The sequence below is a fragment of the Balaenoptera physalus genome (assembly GCF_965194825.1).
Source record: "Balaenoptera physalus genome assembly, chromosome: 18".
In the NCBI taxonomy this organism is placed as follows: domain Eukaryota; kingdom Metazoa; phylum Chordata; class Mammalia; order Artiodactyla; family Balaenopteridae; genus Balaenoptera; species Balaenoptera physalus.
The window spans coordinates 77559062-77582414 of record NC_138899.1 but is presented as its reverse complement, the minus strand read 5'-3'; the positions used below and the strand labels follow the sequence as shown (position 1 = coordinate 77582414).

The following is a 23353-nucleotide window of genomic DNA, read 5'->3' as shown; positions in this document are numbered from 1 at the left end:
TGTCAACTGCATATATGCTGTGCCAGGCCTTGTGACAGCAAGTATTTGTCACTTTTCCCTGAAGGTGTCCCTTCTCCTTTCTAACCTCTAACCCTCTTTGTATGCTCTGGTGCTTCTGTGCTCATCTTGTTTTGATCCTTCTTACCTTTCATAGATGTGGGCATATTACTTTCAATTTGTATGCAATTGAAGTTATCAGCATAAAGTAGACAGTTATATCTCTAAGATCTTTGTTATAATCCTCATGTTAACCACAAAGCAAAAACCTACAGTTGATACACAAAAGGTAAAGAGAAGGGAATCAACACATGCCACTGCAGAAAATCATTGATTCATTAAGGAAGTCAGCAAGAGAGGTTGAAAGGAATATGGGAATTACCAATAAGCCAGAAAACAGTTATTAAGGTGACATTAGTGAGTCCTTATCTATCAATAATTACTCTAATTGTGAATGGGTTAAAATCTCCAATCAGAAGACATAGAGTAACTGAATAAATTAAAAAACAAGACCCAACTATATGTTGCCTATAAGAAACTCCCTTTAGTGTCAAGGGACACACATAGGCTCAAAGTGAAAGGATGGAAAAAGATACTCCATGCAAGTGGAAACCAAAAGAGAGCAGGAGTAGCTATACTTATGTCAGATAAGACAGACTTTAACTCGAAACCTGTAGCAAGAGATTCTTTAAAAGCCAATGATAAAGGGATTATTTCACCAAGAGAATAATATAACAATATAATATATACAATCATAAATATATACCCCCCAACATTGGAGCACCCAAATATATTAAGTGTAAACTAACAGATACAAAGGGGGAAATATGATACAATATGGTAAGGGACTTCAGTAACCCACCTTCAGCAATGACTAGGTCATCCAGGCAGAAATCAGTAAGGAAAGATTGGGCTTGAACCACGCTTTAGACCAAATGGATCTAACAGACATATATATATATATAACATTCCATCAAACAGCAGCAGAATATACATTCTTCTCAAGCACACATGGGACATTCTCCAGGATAAATCATATGTTAAGCTACAAAACAGGTATTAGCAACTACCACAAGGGCGTGACTCCCTCTCTGAACCTGCCTGTGTGTCTGTCCACACGTATTGTACTCTTTTTCCTCCTAATAAACACTTTACTTGCTTCACTACAAAAAAAAAAAAAAAAAGGTTTTAGCAAATTTAGGAAGATTGAAATCATATCACCTGACTTTTCTGACCACAGTGGTATGAAACTAGAAATCAGTAACGGGAAGAAACCTGCAGAATTCACAGAATGTGGAAATTAACACACTCTTGAATAACCAGTGGGTCAAAGAAGAAACTGAAAAGGAGATAAGAAAATACGTTGAAACAAACAAAACTGGAAATACAACATATCAAAACTTATGGGATGTATTAAAAACAGCTCTATGAAGGAAGTTTATAGTGATACATACCTACAGTAAGAAACAAGAAAGATCTGAAATAAACAACTTCACTTTACACCTCAAGGAACTAGAAAAAGAACAAACTAAGCCCAAAGTTGACATAAAGAAGGAAATACCAAAGATCAATGCAGAAATAAATGAAATAGAGACTAGAAAGATGATAGAAAAGGTCAATGAAACTAAGAGCTGTTTTTTAAAGATAAACAAAACTGACAAATCGTTAGCTAGACTAAGAAAAAAAAGAGACGGGATTATTCAAATAATGTCAGAAATGAAAGAGGAGATATTACAAACAGTACCACGGAAATACAAAGGATCATACGAGACTACTATGAATAATTATAAGCCAACAAATTGGATAACTTAGAAGAATGGACGAATTCTTAGAAACATACAACCTACCAAGACTGAATCATGAAGAAATAGAAAATCTGAAGAGACCAAAACGAGTAAGGAGATTGAATCGGTAATTGAAAATCTCCCAACAAAGAAAAGCCCAGGACAAGATGGTTTCCTTATGGAATTCTGCTAAACATGTAAAGAAGAATTAACACCAGTTCTTCTCAAACTCTTTGAAAAAATGGAAGAGGAGAGGATCAGTGCTAAATATATTTTTTGAGGCCAACATACCCTGGTACTAAAGCCAGATAAGGGCACTACAAGAAAGGAAAACTACAGTTCAATATTTGATGAATATAGATGCAGAAATTTTCAACAAAATATTTGCAAACCCAAGTCAGCATTACATTAAAAGGTTTATGCATCATGATCAAATGGAATATATCCCTGGCATGCAAAGATGCTTCATCATACGCAAATCAGTAAGTGTGATACACCACGTTAATAGAATGAAAGGTAAAAATCATATGATCATCTTAATAGATGCAGAAAAAGCATTAGACAAAATATAGCCTTTTTTTCATGATAAAAACTCTCAACAAAGTGGGCATAGAGGGAAAGTACCTCAAAATAATAGAAGTCATATATAACAAGCCCACAGCTAACATCATACTCAATGGTGAAAAGCTCCAAGCTGGGTTTTTTTTTTCCCACTACCTTTACATTTTGGGATTAGTCTAGTTCTGATAATTATGGGTACTTCCCTCCTTTCCTGTAGTCTTATTGTGCCTTTTCTCTTGGCTTCAAACCACTCAGAATGTTAATTTGTTAAATCATAGGTTTTAAACACAATTAAAATTTTTTCACCTCTTTGCTCTCTTTCAGTTTTATACAATTGAAAGATTACAGATATGTGAATGCTACAAATAAAACTTGAACGTTCAGGTGGTCTTTTGTTTTAAGGTATCAGACCTATTTTTTTGTTGTTCATAGAATATGTGACAACAGCTTTAAATGAAAAGTTTTTGATAGCTTATATCCGCTCATTGCCAGATAAGTTGTTAGGTAGACACTGACAGGAGCAGAGTTTGAGAGAGAGAGAGAGAGAGAGAGAGAGAGTGTGTGTGTGTGTGTGTGTGTGTGTGTGTGTGTGTTTTAATGACAAGCAAAACAGTCTTTCTTAGCTCATGTGGATAGAGGAGGTGTGTTCATTCACATGTAACCCATTTGCACCGTGGTGACGCTGCCTGAGAGTATTTTACATGGAAGCATTTTGTAAACGAGTTGGTAGCCACACTTTCAGAACAAACTGATGCAGCCTTGTGGGGAGATGTTTTCTGGAATGACTGCCTGTGTTTGAGGTCCAGGTTTGCTGCTGTCTAGCCTTGTGACTTTGGATTCTCTGTCCTCGTACGTAAGATAGGATAATGATTGTAAGTTGTTGTGAGTCATTATTAAACACAACTCTTGCTGTATAAAGGACAATCTGTCATAGCTATGTAAACTATATAATAACCATGGTACATTTTTTCTTCATGAAACACCTGTATAATTATTCTCATGTCTATTTGAGTTAAAATAGTACTATGGCCAGTTAGTAACTTAACTATACTAAAAAATTATTTTCTTCTTCCTCTTCCTCTGTGTATACATATACACACATGTATATTTGGCTGTATTATCTGTATATATCTCTGTATATATGTGTAAGTATATATGTATATATGTATACATGTATATATGTATACATGTGCACACATTTACACATGTATTTTAAATATATGTATGTGCATAAATATTTATACAGAAAGCATGTATGCATCCTCTCTATACATAACTACATACATGCAAAACACATATTTTATGTAAATTGTTCCAGATCATGTGAGGCATGGCCTTTAACATGCGTTTATCTTAAGTGCTTAGTATAGTACTTGGTATGTGGAAAGTGCTTGTTACACATTGTCATCATCTCCTGGGAGTCCCACTCCTTGTCTCCCTGTCCGGAAGTCACATTTGTTGAATATCCACTTGTGGAGAAGTAGGCTTTCTGGTATTTGGGGAAGTTGGAGGCAGAGGTATGCTTCCCACTCCTGGGAAATGTCTCTGCTTCCTCCCCACAGGTGACCTTGCTCCCAGAATTAGGAGAACACAGGGCTTATAAATCTACTAGTAGAGCGATTTTTTTGCAGGATGGTATGAAAGTGCCAAATATAAAAGATTACTATTGATATTGCTGCAAGACTTAAGCTTCTCCAATCCGACCCGACCCCGGCTGGCGGCCAATGCCCCCCCAACCCTGCCCACTTGGCGATATGCTGCATCTTTTCTTACTCTGTGCGGCCATCTCGTTTCTGGTGAGATGTTACATCCTTAGCTAGTTACAGTGAGTCCCTGGCCAATTTTACCTTATGTGTGATTGAGGTGGGGCGGGGCTGGAAGGAAATGGGAGAAAGAGACAGGTTTCTTCTTGCCTGTGAAGCCCAGCACCTGTATCTGGGGTTGTTCTTACGCAGCTGGCTTGAGTTTATCACTCTTTAATTCCACTCCTGTTTACTTATGTATTGAAAAGAGCAAAATTTATAGTTTGGGTACTTGTTATTTGACTTTTGGATTATTGACAATAGCTTCCTAATTAACATTCTTGCCTCCAATCTTGATCCTACTAGTGTGTGCTGATGTTGTGTGATTTTTAAGTCTAATCTAATCAGATCTTAATTTTATTGCGTTTAACATTGTCAAATATCTATGTAATTCTGTTGAAATTTTCATAAACTTTACATATCTTTGGCATTTGCCAAATTTAACTGTCCTCCCACCATAATTTTTTCCCCGTAATTTTATGAAGTTTTATTTTTGTACTTGAGTAGTGATAGTTCCATTTAACTGATTGTTTTTGCTGTTTTTTGTACATAGAATTGAGTTGAAAATACTGCTCGATACATGGCATCCTGGCATTGTCAGTCTGTACGAGGCCCTACGTTTTTCTTTATTTTTCATCCTCTCATCTCTGTCCCATTCTCTTCTTCCATTATAATAGGCTCCCATTCTTATGAATTTAAAAGGTAGATTAAGGGAAAAACATTTATAGGGTACCTTAATAGCACATCAATCTTGAGTACTTATTCACAATAATACTTGGAGTACAACACGTTAATATTTAAGAAATGTTCAGGTGTATTCACATGCCCGATGTAATGCTACTTTTAAGAAGAAAATGTTTGGGGCCAAGTAGAAATAAATTAGGCAGATATGCGAAATAGCAGGAAAGACCAGTTATTAGGGAGGAAAATATCACACATTAATTTCTGTTTTCAGTGTTGGCCCATTTCTTCTAGCACGAATATTAAGGAGAAAAAGAATGATTATATGACCAGTGTCAAAATATAGTTCTTGAAGTCAGGATGCCATGATTATATAACTTTACTCTTTGTAGAGTTATGTTCAGAAAAATGACACTGGGAAGGTGATCTAAGAAAGATAGGTTGGTAGTTGTCTTTGATGGAAACCCCCTACATTTAGTGATATCTGATCATGTTACTGTAATCTTGTAACTAAACAGACAGAAAGGACCAGGAATTTCTTTCTAATTCCAAGGTTAGAAATACTTTTTAAGCTCTGCATAGCTTTTTTTCCAAACAAGGTAAAGATGTGTTTGAAGTATGAGAGCTAACAAATTGAGCTTAAATCCCACAAGATAATGCAGAGGAGAGAGATTCATAGCTAGGTTTACAAGAAGCTTTGTAACTTCTTGGAGCTTGGCCTCTGGAGTTGCCAAGAGACTTGAAAGTACCTCCTGTTGGGTCTGTCTTGCTCACCGGTGTATCTCAGGGGCTATAGCCGTGCCAAGCACAGGAATGCCCCCAAATCAAGAATTAGTAGGTCTAATAATCTTTTAAATAAGCTTATGTCATTAACCAGAAAGTTAACTTGTGGATTTCATTTGTCAGAATGATCAAAAGAGCAAAACGTGTTAACTACGGCAAGGAATTTTAAGCAAAGTATAGCATGGCTAGTTAGAATGTGTTCTCTGAGAGCTGACCCGATGTAAATTAAAGGGACTGTTGTTTCAATTTGCTTTAATGCATTGTGACTTCATGTAAGGTAATTGGGCATCATGAATGTTACAGGCCACCGGAATGCACCTGTAGGAAAGTTTACTTGCCTGCTGCAGCAAGGGCAAGTGCACACCTGGGAACCAGAGCAAGTGGGGCTTCGTAGGTAGGTTTGGGCTGAATGATTCTAAGGAAAGACTGGGACGTAGACCAGCTCTGCATTGGATACTGTTGTGAGGTGGGGTCAGTTTGGTAATTGGGTACCTGAGTATTCTGTTCAGGGATAGGAGGAATGAAGCAGAGCTGGGGACTCATTGGTAAGAGAGCAGTAATCACTCAAAAAAGGGCCATTTTAGTCATTTTGCCATTCTGGTGTGGCCTTGGGCAAAACTTTATTTCCTGTTTGCCTTTTCTACTGGCCTTGCCACTAATCTGTTAGGGATATCACAATCTGATTTTCAGTGGGGTTTATTTTCACTTTCTCAGTCCCTCTTTTTGGCCAGATTCAGCCATTAAGGATGTTGTTCTGTGAAATCCAGATCTTCTCTGTGCTGGAATTCTGTTGATCAGGAGACTTCAGAGAATCTCATCTACTGTTGGACTGAAGTCAGTTCTTTGTGAATACTTTTTGTTGTTGTGAGGTCAGTTATTGAATCATGCGAAGCAAAAATGGCTGTGCACATATAAGACTCTGGAGATCGCATTTGAGCTCTAGAACACTGACAAATGCTGAGAGATTATGGACAGTTTGTAGTCTACTTCTAAGCCAAGAGCCAAGGTCCCAAGTGTGGTTTTGGTGTAGACAGAAACTTTTCCTCGGTTTGACATCAGAGGGGCTGTCTGTCTTGTTTACTATTTTAGTTTACCATTTTATGGACTTCTCTGGTGGTGCAGTGGTTAAGAATCTGCCTGCCAATGCAGGGGATGTGGGTTCGAGCCCTGGTCCGGGAAGATCCCACATGCCATGGAGCAACTAAGCCCGTGCGCCACAACTACTGAGCCTGCGCTCTAGAGCCTTCAAGCCACACTACCGAAGCCCGCGGGCCACAACTACTGAAGCCCGCACACCTAGAGTCCGCACACCGAAGAGTAGCCCCTGCTTGCCACAACTAGAGAAAGCCTGCGCGCAGCAACAAAGACCCAACGCAGCCAAAAAGAAATTAAAACAAAACAAAACAAAATAAAGAGTTGCTTAGTAGTTGAGTGTAATTGCCCAAGAACTAGAGTGAGCTGAGTTGCACCCAAAAGAAAGTGGCTACAATCTCAACAGTTGGCTTGTTTGCATATTTTAGTGAAATCCTGAGCAAATTGCAGCCAAGTATGAGACTCATACAAGGAGTGACTGGGGATGCAAAGGGCAATATTATAGGTATCATTGTTAGAGATAACAAGTATCTGTTAACAATTCAGAAATTTAAAGCAGCAGAGAGGAAGGGAAGAGCTGGCAGTGGGGGGAGGTGGGGAAAGCATTCAGATTAAAGCCTGACCATCTTTGATTCTGGCCATTTAGATTTTGTTCCGTAAGCCCTGGGGGTGGAAGCTCTCTCTCTCATGCTGCTTGATCCAAAGGTCTTGGGTATAAGCTTTCTCATTCTAAGACCATCTTCTGGACGATTCTTAGCAATCCTCAATTTGGGGTCTCTGGCTGGACAGTCTTCCAGTAACTTGAGAAAGTATTGTGTTGTTGTAATTGAGAGCTATGGATCCAAGGAGTTTTACTGCAGAATATGGCAAGGTCATTTCCATGGGGGTTCAAGTCTTTCCCTAATGATGCTTCAGAAATAACCAAACACCTAATCCAAGAGCATGTAGAGCTGATTAAGTATCTGGCAAGGGAAGATAGTTGTTTACATCAGTGGTAAGGTTGAACAGTTCTGGAAAATTATTATGTTAACCAGAATTATTATGTCACATAATTATCATTTCTTTTCTGTGATGGAAATAATTAAGATATAGTCTCTTAGCAACTTTAAAGTTTACAATACGGTATTATTGTATATAATCATTGTGCTGTGCGTAGATCTCCAGGATTAGAGCTCCAGGATTTTTTATCTTCTGGTTGCAAGTTTTACCCTTAAACAACATCTCCCCAGTCCCCCAGCCCCCAGCCCCTGGTAACCACTATTCTACTTTGTGTATTTACGAGCGACTGCACATATAAGTGATATGCATGCAGTATTTGTCATTCTCTGTCTGACTTGTCTCACCTAGCATAATGCCTTCAAGGTCTACGCATGATCCATGTTACCACAAATGGCAGGATTTCCTTCATTCTCGTGGCTGAATAATATTGATCCTTTTTAAGTGGCCCATTACCCATCTTCACTGGAAGCTTGTAAAATCTACTGCTTGTCTCCACTTTTCTTAAATGCCTAAATATTGTCTTGATGTGCATCTGTTTTAATTCATTTGTGATAGGAACTCACTGAACCCTTCAGGTTTACAAATCCTGTCCTTCAGTTTGGGGAGTTTCCTTGAATTAGTTTGTAAGTTTTCTTCCTCTCTTTTCTCTGTTCTTTTTTTCTGAAACTCCTAATTATTTGTGTGTTGGATTTCATGGACTGGTTCTCTAATTTCCCTGTTTTTATTTCACATTTCTCTAACTTTGTTTTATTGCTCTGTTTTCTAGGCTGTCTCTTCAGTTTATCTTCTGCCCAGCCAGTTCTGCTTCCAGATGGATCTTGTCCTCTCAAGTCTCTGCTTTGGAGGATTTGGCTCTGCAAATCTAATTGGTTCTCAGCTTTCTTCGCTATCAGCTTCTTATTTGATTTTCTTGGATCCTTGTCATCAGCTACTGTTCTACTGTTTGTCCACTTACATTCTAGTTTCCAAATTTTTATGCTATCTTCTCTCTCATTTTTCATCCTTATGGGTTTATGTCTTTAAAATTTTTTTTTTGCCATAGTTTTAGTAGGGTGTTAGGAGGGGAGTGAAGTTTGATATGCGTTCAGTACTCTATTTTACCAAAACACTACTCATTTTTTTTTTAACCACTCCTTTATAGCCATTTTATATTTTTGACTTCCCCTCCCATCTGTTAAAGGCAAGTGTTCATCATGGCTGCGCCCTCTTCTTTTTGGTCTTCTCACATGACACACTTGCTCTCAGCTTTGTTTATTTATTTTTAAATGTGATGTTTTCTTGTCATACCCATTTGTTTTGTACACTCCTTGAAGTGAAGTGTACATACTCTGCACCCTTTGGAGACAGCTGGCCTGAAAGTCCCCCTCCCACCCTACCTCTGTCTGTTTCTAAGGTAGGCAAACCTCAGGGCTGTCCGTGTGTTTCCATGATTTTAAGATTCTGCCCGTCTTTGCTATTCTCTGAGCATGCCAGATCCTGTCTGTGCTTCTGTATTTTTGTACATGCTTTTCCCACTTCCTGGGATGCCTCATATAACTACTGATTTCTTTTCCCAGCCCCTCCTTCCTTTCCTGACAAACTTCTTAAGTCTTAAGAATCTCTGCTTAAGTAGACTCTTTCTGAAGCTTTCTTTCATCTTCCTTCAACCCTTCAAGGTATAGTTAGTTGATCATTCCCTCTGTTTATAGTACTATTATATAGAGCACCGTACTGCAGTTATTACTGATACAATCTGACTACTTCGACTGGATCGTGACTGAACGTAGGGAACGAATCTTTTTCCTCTCCAGGGTGCCTTTTTACAAAAAAGGGTTGTGTGGATGGCTAGATAAATAAGTGTGCTCTGTAAACCACAAAGCACTATTATGTTATGATGGTAATTATTATTAGGTGATTTTTAAGAGGCAGTTGCCTTTTTGATAATCACACATCTTTTCAAAGTTTTTTATGTTCTCCTATTTTACCTTTCTGATAACTTACTTTTATAAAATATAAAACATGTAACTACTTGGGATGGGGGAGAGAACTGATTGCAGATTAGAATTTTTTAGCTCATTTTGAAGAAATTTTCACATGGCTGTCTTTAACGAGGAGAAAGTCCAGGGATTGTTGTCAAGGAGGTGAGTGAGTTAGTTTCTGGTTTAATTTATTTGCTTCCCCACCACTCTCTCTCTCTCTCACCTTAGAAGGCTCAAGTCTAGGAAGTTATCCTCAACAGTAGATATAACAGAACCTGTTACACTCCTGGGTTGACCATCTGGTTAAATCAGTACCATGCACATGAACTGTCTAATCTCTAATAGATTTATTCTGATCCCAATTTCATTTTATTTTTGTGTCACCATCTTTAATGTCTCCTTTAAGTCTTTCAGAAATCGTTCAGACTTGGTGAACATTAAGTACAGATATTCTTAGTGTATTTTTAATATAATGTGTGCCCATGGTGCTTTACTAGAAAGTACTTGTAAATCTGATTGTCGTAAAACAAATCTTTTTTCAGAAAAATAATGTAATTGTGATTTGTTTTTACAACTAAGGATATGGTGTAAATATGTTATAAAAGGAAAGATAAAGTTACGTAAGCTTTATTGATAATTTAAAATGATAAAGTATTAAACTTATTGATTTTATAAGGAGTTACTCATCTGTTCAGTCAAACCTTCACTCTTTTCAGAACTCCGGCTCTATCACTCTGCCCTTACTTTTAGTATTTGACCTCATTTCCAACATCAGAAAAATATGAAAGCCATCAAAATGAGAACTCCCCTGGCTTTTTGCCTCTGAACCAACTTCTTTGCAGCTGTATCTATCCTTTCCTCCCTCCTTTGTCTTCCTGTTAACAATGGAAGACACATTTCTCCTTCTCGCTCTGAATCTAATCTCTCCCCAGCATTTCAGTCTTTGCTCTTCTCGTTTTTCCCTCTCATCTCCTTTTCTCTGGGTTCTTCCTTTCAGTACTTAACATAATCAAGTCTCTTACATCTTAAAAAAAATTCTTTAACCTTGTGTATTACTCCAGCTGCTGCCTTATTTTATCACCTTCAAAGAATTACCTACTTCTATTGTCTCAGTTGACTTATGCCCCATTCATTCCCCAGCCTTCTGCAGTATAGACTGCCAGTACGTCACTGCGACTATTTTTGCCTAGTCCAGTATCCCCTGGTGACTTCATCACTGCTAAGTCCAGTGGACACTGCTCACTGCTCACCTTTCTAGACTTCTCGGCAGCTTTGGATACTGTTTACTCTTCTGCCTTTTTTGAACATCTTTTCCTTACCAGTCCTGCTCTTTGGTCTCCCCTCATGCACTGTCCCGGCTTGGTTGACAGTATGTATATGCTGATATCTTCAGCTTTCTCTTGAGCTTTAGACGTGCTTATTCAGCTTGCCATCCCCACGTAGCTGTCTCACAGGTACCAGACTCAGCCTGCACACAGCGGAGCCGTCATCTTCCTGTTCCCTCGGGCCTTTCCTCCTGCTGTGTTTCCTGTTCCGGGGGACGATGATGTGCTGGCCTGTTCCCTGGGGCAGGAGCCATTATGTCCGACCCCATCTCCTTCCTCATCCCCAGGGTTCTGTCCTTTGTGCTGCCGGTCTGCCTTCCGTCGCTCCAGTCTGTCCCCTCGGCAGCAGCCAGCATCTCCCACCTGAGTAGTTTGGACACTGTGGACTTAGCTGGTTTCTCGGCTTCCTGTCTTTATTTACTGCCCCCCAACATTTAAAAGGCCGCCAAAGCAGAGGAGGATTGATATTCTCCTGTTTAAAAATTGTTAACGGAGCGTCTCCTCTTGTTCTTGGAGTATAAAAAGACTTTTATGATCTGGTTCCTAACTATATCCCCAGCCTCATCTCCCGTTGTTTAATGTATGTTCTTCAAGTGCTTTTCCCTCACCTCATGTGCCTTCACACTTTGTTCCCCTCTTAACACACACACACACACCCCCCACAGTTCTCAAAGTGTGATCTGGGAAGCTCTAGATGTTCTCAACATCCTTTCAGAAGGTCTGCAAGGTCAACACTGTTTTCATAGCAGTGCTGTGTTATACGCCTTTCTTCACGCTGATTCTCGCGGGTGTACAGTGGGTTTTTCTCAAAGGTGACGTGGCACGTGATGATGCCATTGCTCTGGTGGATAATGGATGTGTGCTTTTGTAGGCTGTGTTTTTCAAGAGTTCCCATTTTTCAATTCTAAGAGGGTTAATATTGATAGAACAAACAGAACCTCTTCAGGGTCCTTGGTGACATCTAAGCGAGTAAAAGGGTCCTGAGCCCAGGAAGTCTGAGGACTGCCATTCGGGCCTCAGTGAGATGGGATTTCCTCTGAGAAGGCTTTGCCTGGGTCCCCAGGCAAAAGAGTGACTTTTGGGTAGCTCTGCGGTTCGTACTTGCTCTGTCACAGCGTTATCATATTGTCTTGTGGTGGGTTAGTTATCTCTCACCACCAGTAGCCACAGAAAGCTCCATAAAGGAAGGAATTCCCTTGTATCCCCAGGACTTAGCACAGTTCTGAAGACACAGTAAGTGCTCAGTAAACATATGTCGAGTGAATCCCTTTGAAGGTATTTGGGGATATGAACTATATAACATGTTTTAAATCATAACCATTTTGTACTTTATGAATGATGCATTCATTTCGTAATTTTTTTGACACCCCGATATCCGAATGGGTTTTAAGAGACCAAGTTTTATATATGCATGTGCGCGCGCGCGCGCGCGCACACACACACACACACACACACACACACACACACACACACACACACAGGAAGTGTATACATATTAGAGCAGAAAGAACCTATTATTGGAAGTCAGGAGCTTCATTTCTGAATCTTTCTCTTCTGCAAATAACCATAGAGCCTTGGACAAGTCTTTTTATTCCTTGGAATCTAACTTCCCTCATCAAGTAATGGGATTGGAATAGATTAGCTAAAGTTTCTCCCGTATGAAAGTACGTGATTATATGTGAAAGGTGTCAAAGTGTATGTGATTTATATTTATTTTTATTTTATTTTATTAAAAATGCACATACATTTAGATTTATCTGTATATTAAAATAACTTTGTTTTTACAGGAAAGATGATAAAGACTATGCTTTAAAACAAATAGAAGGAACCGGGATCTCTATGTCGGCATGTAGAGAAATAGCAGTAAGTGAAGCTCTTTTTATCATCATTATTATCAACTGACTTATGGGTGGCACCTATATAGGTCTCTGATTGTATTTGTCACATATACACATTAATTGAAAGTTGAGAAATATTTTTCATATCTACTATCTATAGCAAAATATATTTGTTTTTTAAAGAGAAGTGAAGGTGGCATGTAGTTCTAGCAAAAATTTCTATGTAAATTCACTTATTTGGGGTTAAGTAAATCTCAGTTGTTTATACAACTATATATTTTTCCAAAAAATGTCACTAAATAGTTAAGGATCCAGTTATTCTTATTATTTCATCGAGTGCAATAAAATTTTTTATTATGTTACATGTTAATTCATATAAAATTAATATTTCTATTTTAATAAGATGAGATTAATGTCATTACTTATGAACTTAAAATGAGATTGTTATTTGATTTTCATTGTATCTGTCTGTTCATTTGAATAAGTAAAATTATATACCCCCCCCTTTTTGGAGGCATACCATTGCCATATGGTAATTAGCATCTCATTTTGATTCTGAAGGAAAATATTCTTCATGTTAATGAAGAATAATTTAATAATTTAATAATTATTAAATCATTATTCTTACATTTAAAGTGAGTATTCTCTGAGACTTTACTTCAGCTTTTACTGTTGTGAAACTACGGGTCCAAACTTGCCTTTTCTGTCTTTAATCAGAACATTCTAGAATATATATTGTAATAATCTTTACTTTTTTTTTTTTCTTAAATCACATTTTCTTTTTTTTTAAATTAATTTATTTTTGGCTGTGTTGGGTCTTTCTTTTTTTTAAATTTATTTATGTATTTATTTATTTTTGGCTGTGTTGGGTCTTCGTTTCTGTGCGAGGGCTTTCTCTAGTTGCGGCGAGCGGGGACCACTCTTCATCGCGGTGCGCGGGCCTCTCACTGTCGCGGCCTCTCTTGTTGCGGAGCACAGGCTCCAGACGCGCAGGCTCAGTAGTTGTGGCTCACGGGCCTAGTTGCTCCACGGCATGTGGGATCTTCCCAGACCAGGGCTTGAACCCGCGCCCCCTGCATTGGCAGGCAGATTCTCAACCACTGCGCCACCAGGGAAGCCCAGGTCTTTCATTTCTGTGCGAGGGCTTTCTCTAGTTGCGGCAAGCGGGGGCCACTCTTCATCGCAATGCGCAGGCCTTTCACTGTCGTGGCCTCTCTTATTGCGGGGCACAGGCTCCAGACGCGCAGGCTCAGTAGTTGTGGCTCACGGGCCTAGTCGCTCCGTGGCATGTGGGATCCTCCCAGACCAGGGCTCGAACCTGTGTCCCCTGCATTGGCAGGCAGATTCTCAACCACTGTGCCACCAGGGAAGCCCATAATCTTTACTTTTATTGCTTTCAGCCCTCTGTCTACACAGATATAGGCTGTTGTGACCTGGAGGTATTAATTTAAATAATATTACTCGTTTAACAGATTCTATACCACTGGGTTTTCAACTAAGAGTCATTTATTGTGTATCATGTTGACAGGAACTAAACCAAGAAGAAGTAAACATAGAACACATAGAGCAAGTCAGGATCCCTGGCCTTAAGTGTTTGCACACTGATGAGGAAAGGCTTATAATTCTTCTAATAATAGGAATGGTGTGCCGAGAACTATGGTAGGAGGGAATAGAGAATGGGAAAAGGGTATATGTATCTAAACTAGAGAATCAAGGAAGGTTTCAGATTTTGGAGGACATCTAAGAATTACCTCCATGAGCGAAGAATAGGAATGAGATGGAGGGCATTCTAAACCAAAGGTATGCTGTATTGGAAATTATATTTCATTTCATTGATAAAATTCTTATACTCTTGTATCTTGAGGCAAGATATCTGTACATTAACCTCAGTTCTGCAGCATCTACTATTCTCTATATTCTAGTCGGCTTTAAAGAATTAAAATCTGTTGAACTATGGTCAGTGACGTTGGTCATCATGATAGGGATCACCTTCAGAGGGGCAGGGAGGAACCAGAAGGGGAGACAAGGGGGAGCTTTCAGGATGCTATTCTGTTTCTTGGTTTTGCTCTGGGTCTGGTCATGTGGGTTTCACATGTGAAAACTCACTGAGCTGTGCACTTAACGTTCATGTGCTTTCCTCTGTCTTTATTATTCTTCAACAAAAAGTTTTAAAATCAAACAAAACTCCATTCACTTCAGGAACAGACATTCTTAGCTTTTTATCTATGTTGATAACTGTAAATGCAGTTAAGCACAATAAGGAGTATGAAAGCTTATTTTTAATGTACTTGATTGTGGTTCTTCAGCCTAAGGTGAGCAGAAATTTTTAATTTTGATGAAGTCTCATTTACTAGTTTTTTCCTTTTATGACTATTGTTTTCTGTGTCTGGCTGAAGAAATCTTTACTCACTAATTGTGAAGATGTTTCCCTTTGTTTTCTTCTAAAGTCTTACAATTTTAGCTTTACTTCTAAGTCTATGATCTGTTCATTTCATTTCTGTTTGTAGTCTGATGTAATGTTTGAGCATCTCCTCCCCTCACCCCATGTGAATGTACAATTGTAGCATCATTTTTTGAAAAGATTCTTTCCCATTGAATTCCTTTGGCATCTTTGTAAAAAATTAAATGACTGTAAGTGTTGGACTATTTCTGGGCTCTATTCTGTTGCATTGATCGCTTTGTCTATCCTCAGCCAATACCAGATAACTCTACTTTACGTACAGAAAGACTTGAAGTGAAGTGGTATAATGCCGCCAGCTTTATTTTTTGTTGCAGGATTGTTTGGGCTATTTTAGGTCCTTTGCATTAGCATGTACGTTGTTGAATTGGCTAGTAATTTTTATTTCTAAAAAATGCCTGCTAACATTATGGTTTGCAGCAATTCAGGGAGAATTGAATCTTAATAATATTGAAACTTCTAAGCCATGAAAGTATGTCTTACTTTCATGGCTTAGAAAGACATACTTTTCCATTTTTTAAGGTTTTTAAAAAATTTCTCCCAACAATGTTTATAGTTTTTTAGTGTGGAGGCTTTACACACTTGTTAAATTCATTCTCAAGGATTTTATGTTTTCTGACATTATTATACATGGGATTATTTTTTAAATTTTGTTTTCCACTTGTTTGCTTCTGTATTTGCTTCTGTATTCAGAATTGATTTTTTAAAAATATTTTATATTATATAAATTATATTTCTAAATTCACTGGTAGGTTTGGTGATGTCTTTGGGATTTTCTACATAAATAATTATGTCATCTATGAATAGGAATAGTTTTACTTCTTTCTCTCTTTATGCTTTTGATTTTTTTCTTTTGCATTGGCTAGAGCCTCTCAGATGTTGAATGGTGGTGAGAGCAGGCATCTTACTTGTTCCCAATTTTGGGGGAAAGCAGTGTTTCACCATCAAGTTAAATGCTAGCTATAAGTTTTTTATAGATACCGTCAGTCAGGCTTAGGAAGTTCCCTTCTATTTTTTTGTAAATGGTAATGAATTTTATCAAATGCTTTTTTTCTACATGTCCTGAAATGACTTTATAGTTCTTCTCTTATTCTGTTATATTGGTAGACTACATTGATTAATTTTCTAACATTTATCCAGTTTTGCAGTTTTGAAATAATCCCTGCTTGGTTATATATCACTCGATTCGATTTACTAATGTGTTGCTGAGGAATTTTAGGTCTTTTGAAGAATGTTAGCCTATGATTATCGTTCTTGTAATGTTTTTGTCTTTGGTATCGAAGTTGGGCTGTCCTCACGGAACAAGTTAGGCAGCCTTTCTTCATCCTCTGCATTGACAGAGTTTCTGTATGGCTGGCAGTTATTCTTCCTTGAATGTTGGACAGAATTCACCGACCAATATTATTTCCTTAATAGATATAGAGCTCTTCACATTTAATATTTGGCCTTGTGTATGATAAGTCCTATTTTTTATGTAATTTGTTCATTTTGTTTGTTATTGAATTTATTGGCACAAAGTTGCTAATAATATTCTCATTATCTTTTCACAAATGTGGCTTCTATAGTGGTGTCCCTATTTCATTGTGGACTTGGTAATTTGTGTTCTCTGTCTGTATCATTGATTTTTGCTCTTATCTTTATTATTTCTTCTACTTACTTTTGGCCTGCATTTCTTTTTTATCTTCTTCTTCTTTTTTTAAATATTTATTTATGTATTTAGACTGCACCAGGTCTTAGTGGCGGCACGTGGGATCTTCGTTGTGGCATGTTTAGCTGTGGCATGCAGACTCTTAGTTGTGGCATGTGGACTTCTTAGTTGTGGCATGCAGACTCTTAGTTGCGGCATGTGGACTTCTTAGTTGTGGCATGCGTACTTCTTAGATGCGGCATGCAGACTCTTAGTTGTGGCATGAATGTGGGATCTAGTTCCCCGACCAGGGATCGAGCCCAGGCCCCCTGCATTGGGAGCGTGGATTCTTACCCGCTGGACCACCAGGGAAGTCCCTCTTTTTTATCTTCTTAAGGTGGACCGTTAGGTTATTGATTTTTTAAAACAGTTCTTTTCTAATATAAACAATTAAAACTATAAATTTGCCTCCAAGTAGTGTTTTACTTGCATTCCACAAATTTTGTCACATTGTATTATTATTATCATTTAGTACAAAATAATTTCCATTTTCTTTGTGTTTTTTTTCTTTTATTCATGGATTATTTAGAAATATATTTTTTAATTTTTAAATATGTGAGGCTTTCCAGATAATTTATTGTTGTCAACTACTAATATTTTTCTGTTGTGGTCGGAGAAAAGAGACTATATTTTAGCAATAGATACTGAAATATTTATAGATGAAATCCTATGTCTGAGATTTACTTCAAAATAATTCAGCGTGGGGTGGGAGGAGCGGATACGAACATCGACAAAATGAGATAGGCTGTGAGTGGGTGATGATACATGGGGGTAGTTCTATTTTACTATATTCTATTTCCTTTTGAAAACTTTTCTATAATAAAAATTCAGAAGGAAAAAGGATCCCATCTGTCTGGCAAGTCTTCTCAGACCTCTCTCCTCGCATTTATTATGGAAGTCCATTGTCTGAGAAGTCCGGTTTCCCCACCACTCACCTCCATTATTCTCTTACGATCTATACGATCTATACCCAGTTTGTTCCTTTCATAGCATTTATTACAAATTATAATTATAAGGAGTTTCTTTTTATTTGTTTGTTAACTTATTTTCTGTTTGTGGTCCCTACCTCTGCCTGACTGGAATGCATTTCTTCACCAGTGTGTGCTAGTTCTCACACACAGTCTTTTGTTTAGTAAATAATTGTAAAAGGGAGGGGAGAAGGAAAGAACTCTGAGAATTTCTACTGAAGCTAAGAGCACTGCATGTCTTCATCCTCACTGTATTCTAAGCGGCTTGCTGTGTATTTCCAGAACTTCCTGTGAGTCCTGATCCCTTTGGCTTAGTGGTGTTCAGACTTCTTCAGTGGACTGTCAGTGTACCAAGGGGCCGCCTTGTGGTTCAGCTACTGTGAAAGCTTACATCTGCTTTAGCCTAGGCACCTCAGGTTTTTTATATTTTTCTTTAATTAATTTGCAGGAATTCAATTGAAGAAAAGTTTCCACAGCTTAAAAAAAAACTGAAATAATTTTGGAATAATTTTACTGATGCTTTTATAGTAATTTCAACTCAACTCTCATACTTAAGGTGTATATTTAGAATTTATTATTTTTGCTATATTGTAAAATTTTAATATTAGAAATCAATGTTATTTTGAGAATATTAGAGGTTTTCTTGCCTATTTCTCACTCACCATGTAAGTGGTATTTATTGACAAGATAGTTTTAAATGCTATTCATTTTTTATTTATTTCTACTTTTAGAGTTCAGATTAAGTGTGATATTGTATGGCATAGTTAGAATGAATTAAGTTTATGACGAATGATGTTTTAAAACATTTGTATTTTTAGCAATGAGCTTAGTACTCAGGAAATTATAAGATTTTATTCCCAGTAGAATTAGGAAAACTTAGGTGGTTTCTGTGATGAAAACCATTGTATAAATTTATTTAAACCTTTTTTCCATTAAACATTTTTGGACATAAAACCTTCAAAAAGGCAAAAACACCTTATACAGTGCTAAGAATAGGCATCTGCACGCCATGGGCTCTGTGTGGGGTGGTGAAGTCCATGAGGTGTGAAAACTGCTTACCACCCCCAGTGTCTGAGCAGCCGCCTCACGGGGTTCCATGGAGCACTTACGACCCTCCCCGGGTTACCTGAGCTCTCATTCTGGCTTTACCACTTAACTGGCTTGTAGGACCCAAAGCAGGTGACGTAATTTCCCCGTGTTGTAGTTTCCTCTTTGTAGAATGAGAATAATAGTTATCTCATAGGGTTTTAGTGCGTGAGGAGCGTAGGTCACTTCTGGGACACAGTAAACTCTGGGTGCACGTTAGTTCCTCAGTCAATGCCAGTTATCACTGCTGCAGCCACAGCACGCGAACTGCCTGCTCACTTGAACTTGTCTGCTGCCAGAGGACTTCAGCGGAAGGTCTCGGCACATTTTATATCCCGGGACCTAGTGCAGCATCTGCCTCAGGGCCTGGCATGTGGCAGGCATTAGCTCTGCTAAATGTAGCCCAGCTTCCTGGTCTTTTGGAAGTGCTTCAGTGTAAATATTTACTTAGAGGCATTTCCCCACTGAGACTCTCAGCTCCATCTCCAATCCTGCAGTGACCCATCTCCCAGCATAGCGTATTGTACTTACTCAGTAGTGATAGCTATTTACTGTACTAGTTTGCCAAGGCTGCCATAACAAAATACTGCAGACTGGGTGGCTTAAACAACAGAAACTTATTTTCTTACTGGTGGAGGCTATTGATCCAAGATCAGGGTGCCTACAGAGTTGTTTCCTGTGAGGCCTCTCTCCTTGGTTTGCAAGTGGCCACCCTCTTGTGGCCTCTTCATGTGGTCATCTCTCTGTGCATCTGATCTCCTTTTCTTGTAAGCTCACCATTCAGATTGGATTAGGGCTCATCCTACTGACCTGTTTTTAACTTAACTGCCTCTTTAAAGGCCTTATCTCCAAATAGAATCATTCTGAAGTTCCGGGGGTTAGGGCTTCAGCACAAGAATTTTGGGAGGACAGTCCTTAACGCTTACCATTACTTACTACCATAGTAATAGTACTTACTCACTATTAAAATCGTTGCCCTCAAAGACTTAATATTCGACTAATCAGACAGAGTTTTTAAAAATAGAAGTGGATTGATTTTTTGATGAAAGCATTGATCTTAGTCCACAGTTTAGAAGCCAAAGGGTGTGTCATGTGATGCCCTTTAGTTGGTGTATTTTCTTTATTCGTGAACTCGGTTATTCATGTCTTTACCAGGTATTTAATGAGCACGTACCAGGCGGTGTGCTAGAAACTAGCAGTGCAGGGCTGAGCTAGACACAGTGCCTACCATTGTCCAGTTCCTAACCTAGTATATATTTAAAATATCTCTGTCTCTGGATGATGAGGAGAATTACTCCCCCTGGGTGTTAGGCCTTGGGACGTGTTGTTGTTAGACCAGATTACTGGCTTTGTATTTTAGAAATTAATTAATTAATTTTAGAAGCATTTGAATCCTGATTCTAACCACTACCTAGGAATGTGACCTTGAGCAAATTATTTAATCCCCTTACCACCACCATTTTCATAGGGTAATTCATGATTAAGTGAGATAGTGCATGTCATATGCTTAGCCTCATACTTGGCACCTAGGAAGAGCTTAGTAAAATGGTTGCTGCTGTTTCCTTTTTAATACAGGAGCTAAACCTCATCTTGGAGGTGAGATGGAGGTGACAACTAAGAATAGCTTTATATGTAGGTTTCTAATAATTGGAGAGAGCTTTTGCCAAAGCTTTGGAGTTTGTTTGTTATAATTTCTACCCTGCTGATTTCCAGAAAGGATTTGAAATAGCTGCCCAGCTGAGAAGTGTGTTCCAGTTGTGAGGTAATGGAGAAAACCCTGACCCAGAGCTGACATGCACTTAGGGCTCAGTCCGCTCTTCCAGCCAGCTGGCTGATCTTGGGCGACCCTGAAGTCCAGGCTTTCCCGTATCAGGTTCTTTGCCTTGTTTATTAATTAGCAAATGGTCAGTTTTAGATATTGACCTTACGTTTCTGAGAATTTGTATATGTCTCTGGAGTTTCATAAGTTTGAAATTATATTCGAAAAGCAGAAATATATAACTTGAATTTAATCTTGCTCCTGAATAAAATAATCATCACTTTCCAGAGAATAATCATTAATATAAATGACTTTATATATAGTCCATTCATAGTCTTTCCTTTGCTGAATTCATTTCAGAGCACCTAATATATTGTTAGCATTACATTTACCTTGATACTTGTTTTGGTGAAAAGTGTTCTTATAAAAGCTACTGAAGTCCTAAGTTCTAAAACCTTGACTTTCTCACATGTCTGTCATGTATTTGGAACCCATTTGCAAGGCACTAAGTCAGTTCTAACTGATAGAGACAGACTATCAGGCTTCATGAGAAGTTTTTTCTTGTCATCGTTGCTGTTGTATTTGTTTTGCGTGGGGGGTGGGAATGCTTTGTAACTTACGGGTCACTAGGGCCACTTGGGTTATTAAGTGGAGATAAAATAAGGAGATAAAAGATTTTAAATAGAAGAATGTCTTTCTAGGAGATGAGAAAGGTTAAGAAACCCATGCAAATGTGTTCTACTTGCAAGTTTCTGTCTGTATAAGCTCTTTATTATTTTGTGAAAAGTTTACAAAATTTTATTCAACTTTCCTTTGTAATTTATAGAAAAAATAGGTACTGTATCTCACAGAGTTACAGATCTTAGTTCTTATCTGATATTTGCTGGTGATGAATGTTGTATTTTCTGTTGTTGCTGTTACAGTTGTCCCTTTGCATCCATGGGTTCGACCAACCATGGATAGGAAATATTGGGGGGGGTATTTCCAGAACGTTCCAAAAAGCAAAATTTGAATTTACCATGCTCCAGCAACTATTTACATAGTATTTACATTGTATTAGATATTATAAGTAATCTGAAGATGATTTAAAGTATAAGGGACTTGAGCATTGGGGGATTTTGGTACCCTCCTGGGGCAGGGTGGGGTTGGGGGGGTGGTCCTGGAATCAGTCCCCCTCAAATATTGAGGGACGACTATAGATCGTTTTTTTAAAATAATTACAAGCTACAGATTTGTTTTAAGTTTAATTGTTTCGTGACGGCAAAACATAGACAACTAGTAGAATGGGAGAAAATATTTGTAAATCATATATCTGCTGAGGGATTAATATCTAGACTATGTAAAGAATTACAACTCAATAGCAACAACAAAAAAACCCAATTCAAAAATAGGCAGAGAGGGCTTCCCTGGTGGTACAGTGGTTAAGAATCCACCTGTCAATGCAGGGGACACGGTCCGAGCCCTGGTCTGAGAAGATCCCACACACCGCGTGCAACTAAGCCCATGCGCCACAACTACTGAGCCTGCGCTCTAGAGCCCGCATATTAGATTTTAGGCAAAAGACTTGAATAGACATTTCTCCAAAGAAGATATACCAGTAAGCACATGAAAAGATGCTTATCATTAGTCATTAGGGAATTGTATATCAGAACCACAGCAAGATACCACATCATACCGATTAGGATGTGACTATTATAAAAAGAAAATTTAAAAAGGTAAATAAAAGTTGGTGAGGGTGTGGAGAAATTGGAATTCTCATGCATTGCCGATGGGAATGTAAATGGTAGAACTGCTGTGAAAACCAGTTTGGTGGTTCCTCGAAAAGTTAAACATAGAATTATCATATGATCTAGCAATTCCACTCCTAGGTATTTACCCAGAGAATTGAAAGTAGGGACTCGGGTACCTGTACACCAATGTTCATAGCAGCATTAGTCACAGTAGCCAAAACGGGGAAACAACCAGTGTCCATTAGCTGATGAATGAATAAACAAAATGTGGTGTGTACATGGAATGGAATGTATTGGGTTGGCCTAAAAGTTTGTTCAGTTTTCCCGTAAGACAGCTCTAGTAACACTGAGTTGTCTTTAACTTCATTAGAAACAATTTTGTTAGATTGTATTGTGACAGCTGTCATATCAGTGTGCATTTTTAAAAAAGCATCAAAATTGGTGAGTTTTTGTGTAGCCATTTTAATATTGAAGATGGAAGAAAAAAAGCAACATTTTTGGCACATTATGCTTTATCATTTCAAGAAAGGTAAAAACGCAACTGAAACGAAAAGATTTGTGCAGTGTATGGAGAAGGTTCTGTGACTGATCGAACATGTCAAAAGTGGTTTGCGAAGTTTTGTGCTGGAGGTTTCTTGCTGGACAGTGCTCCACGGTCGGGTAGACCAGTTGAAGTTGATAGCGGCCAAATCGAGACATTAATTGAGAACAATCAACGTTATACCACGCAGGAGATAGCCGACATACTCAAAATATCCAAATCAAGCGTTGAAAATCATTTGCACCAGCTTGGTTGTGTGAATCACTTTGATGTTTGGGTTCCGCATAAGTTAAAGAGAATAAAA

The 23353-nt window shown here is 38.3% G+C and overlaps 1 protein-coding gene across 8 annotated transcripts in view; it reads left to right on the top strand.

Moving 5' to 3' along the window:
• Window positions 1-23353, top strand: part of CDK8 (cyclin dependent kinase 8) — a 204856-nt gene that overhangs the window by 32239 nt on the left and 149264 nt on the right. For 7 of the 8 annotated variants that reach the window (XM_082435699.1, XM_082435697.1, XM_082435700.1 and 4 more), the window contains exon 2: window positions 12770-12845. The exons of the other annotated variant lie outside the window; for it this stretch is intronic. In XM_082435699.1, the coding sequence (XP_082291825.1) occupies window positions 12770-12845 (76 nt within the window). The remainder of the gene's footprint in view (window positions 1-12769; window positions 12846-23353) is intronic. 8 annotated transcript variants of the gene reach the window in all.